The 2,798-nt window shown below is 58.4% G+C and overlaps 1 protein-coding gene across 1 annotated transcript; it reads right to left on the bottom strand.

Moving 5' to 3' along the window:
- Nucleotides 1–2: 2 nt before the first annotated feature.
- PHACADRAFT_214829 (uncharacterized protein) lies at nt 3–2,685 on the bottom strand (the record flags this gene model as incomplete). Its single annotated transcript, XM_007403009.1, has 10 exons — nt 3–166; nt 217–435; nt 491–796; nt 859–1,023; nt 1,072–1,320; nt 1,369–1,542; nt 1,594–1,812; nt 1,867–2,052; nt 2,109–2,423; nt 2,480–2,685. The coding sequence occupies 10 exons, from the start codon at nt 2,683–2,685 to the stop codon at nt 19–21; spliced, it is 2,187 nt and encodes a 728-aa protein (XP_007403071.1). The 3' UTR covers nt 3–18.
- Nucleotides 2,686–2,798: the final 113 nt, after the last annotated feature.

A 2,798-nucleotide genomic window follows, 5' to 3' on the forward strand; every position in this document is an offset into this window, starting at 1 on the left:
TCAGTGGTAGTTTTGCACCTACTTCGATGTATATGTGTGCGGAAAGTAATCCCTGTCTGCCGAAGTTGAGCTCTTGTCGCTCCGCCGGGGATGACAAGTGGTATGCTCTGGTTCGGGAGGATAAGCCGAACCTGGTGAGTGCGTGTGAGAAGGGTCACGCCGGTGTCTGTGCATCTATCAGAAAAGGGCATGCGGGTATAGCGATGTCGGACGTACGCGGAAGACCTGCGTCTCTTTGGGAGCGGCGCTTCGGTGGGAGGCTCCTGCCTGGGATTACGACTCTCAGACTCCCCCGATTCCCTGCGCCTGTCATGATGCGAGCTGCTACCCTGTGTCATCGTATTCCCTCGAGGCTGACCCGACTGCGGATTAGAAGGCGTCGGAGTCGTTGAGATCTGAAGACGGGATGGTGCTCGGGACTGACGGTTCTCCGGCCTGTCAATCACGAATTAATTGTTGAAAATTCCGTCGGGGCCCCTGATTTACTTACACGGGGGATAGAGACGGACCACTGAACCCTCGAGGGTCGAGATTCCCTTGAAGATAGCTGGATGGTGCCTGTTCAGCGCTTGGGGTCCTCCTTATCTCGCCTGGCCGACTCTGGTGCTGGTTCTGGTGGTTCTGGTTTTCCGTGTGCTTGCCTCCGGTGGTGAAATTGTTGGCCATCTGGTGATGCTCGACATGCGCATGAGAACCCATTGCACGTTCAGACCTTTGGTTATGAGTGTCCATCGAACCTCCACTGGCGGTGCGGTGTTGTGCCGCTCCTTGAGCGGGTCGTAGGTCGCCTGGCGAGCTGTTGGTTGTTCATAAAATCAGGCGTTAGCCCTAGAGCCGAGGAACAGGCGTCTAACTCACCCTGAAGGTAGTGCTGCATCTGGAGAATAATACGCATGCGAACCCCCTGCGGGCCCTGGCTCTTTAGTCGCCCCGCCCTGGTTAGCATACGTTCTAGTCTTGTTCCTGGAACGCAGTTGGTCCACGGTCGGCTCTTGGGGCACAGCACGGCGGGATTGCTGGCTTCTGTAGAGAAAGTCGGTGTACGTCGCAAAGAGCGCAACAGAAACTCACGGAGGGACGGCAGAGGGCGCCAGAGGCATCCCCTGAGGCTGGGCGGCGTAACGGGCCTGATAATCTGGCCGATGATGGCCTTCCCCCGAAGGTAGTGCTGCATCTGGAGAATAATACGCATGTGAACCCCCTGTGGGCCCAGGCTCTTTAGTCGCCCCGCCCTGGTTATCATACGTTCTGGACTTGTTTCTGGAACGCAGTTGGTCTACGGTTGGCTCCTGGGACACAGTACGGCGGGATTGCTGGCTTCTGTAGAGAAAGTCGGTATATGTCGCAAAGAGCGCAACAGAAACTCACGGAGGGACAGCAGAGGGCGCTAGAGGCCTCCCCTGAGGCTCGGCGGCGTAACGGGCCTGATCATCTGGCCGATGATGGCCTTCGTAGTCGTTTTGCCTGGCAACGCTCGTAGAGATTGCGCTGCTCTGCGGGACAAACTGCGCGTGTCCAGAGCTAGCGGGAGGCGCGTATATGCTGCGCAACAGTCAGCCCGGCAGCTATCATGCAAATCCCGCGATAACTCACCCTGCTTTCCCCGCTGCGTAGGGTTCTAGGGGCGGTCGAGCGCCCGCCTGAAAGTGACTAGACTGCTGCGTAGGGGAAGCCTCCGAAGCCCTCTTCTTCGAATAGTAATCGCTAGCTGGGGGCGACTGACTGTACCCTGGGGCATTGCCAGAACTGGGGTTCCCCTGACCCGGAGGTGCATCCCGACGACGGCCTTCGCGACGGTGCTCTTCGTCCCTCCTGATATCTGCTATCAGAATTTCGGAGGGTAAATCTGAGCTGTTATAGACTCACGATGTCTCAGGTCGCGAACTATGCGCGGGTACGGCAGATGTGGATACTGACGTCCTCTTCCTCGCATTATTGCTGTCAATAGAAGACGGCTGTCCGTATCCTGAGATATGATGGGAGTCGATGTTGCTTTGGGCTGGGGGTACATATTGATGATGTCCATCCTCGCGGCGGCGCTCTTCCCCCATTCTGCTACCGGTACTGTCAGGACCTTGCAGGGGCACATTACGATGCGAGAGGCTTACCTTGGTTCAGGTTGAGAGCCATGCCTGGAAGCAGCGGCCGGTACGGCGTTCAACTCATGGTCGGTGGTCCTGCGCACAGGGTACACGTTTGCCTCCGGACGAGGGTGACGGCTGCCATAAGCTTCCGGAAGACCTTGAGTGCCAGCGTGGCGGCGATCACTCTCGGGCGCCGTGTACGCTCTGCCCATGCGAGATCGATGGTGGTCGCCCGCATCCGGTGCACCTCTGTCGGTGTGCACCCTACCCGTCTGGAGGTGGGAGTTGGCGGCAGTCTGCCTTTGCAGAAGACCGTCCTGAGCCGCGCGCCCATCCGTTCTACACGGAGGCTGTGGTGAACTTTGATGCAATAGGTCGAGAGGGCAGACACTTACGTCTCATGGTAAGATACGTGAGAACCTTGTCGGTCGAAGTTCGCGGAGCGAGCTGGATAGTTGGTGCCGTCATCCGGTCGTGCTGCGTGAGTACGAGTCCCAGAGCAGACGGCAGATTCATCACGGGGCGAGGCAGGGCCCTCTCCAGTGCGTTGTGCCGGTGGCAATACAGAACGCATCGCAGACGGGTAGCCGCTCTGTGACATGTCGTTCGGATACTAGACGCTGCGAGACTTGGTAGTGGAGTATGCAAATAGGTGGCAGCCGGCGGCCGCTGGGCGTGCGCCCCAGCTCTTATATGTGATTGATGCCCCCCCCC

Source organism: Phanerochaete carnosa (genome assembly GCF_000300595.1).
Source record: "Phanerochaete carnosa HHB-10118-sp unplaced genomic scaffold PHACAscaffold_655, whole genome shotgun sequence".
NCBI classification, from domain to species: Eukaryota; Fungi; Basidiomycota; class Agaricomycetes; order Polyporales; family Phanerochaetaceae; genus Phanerochaete; species Phanerochaete carnosa.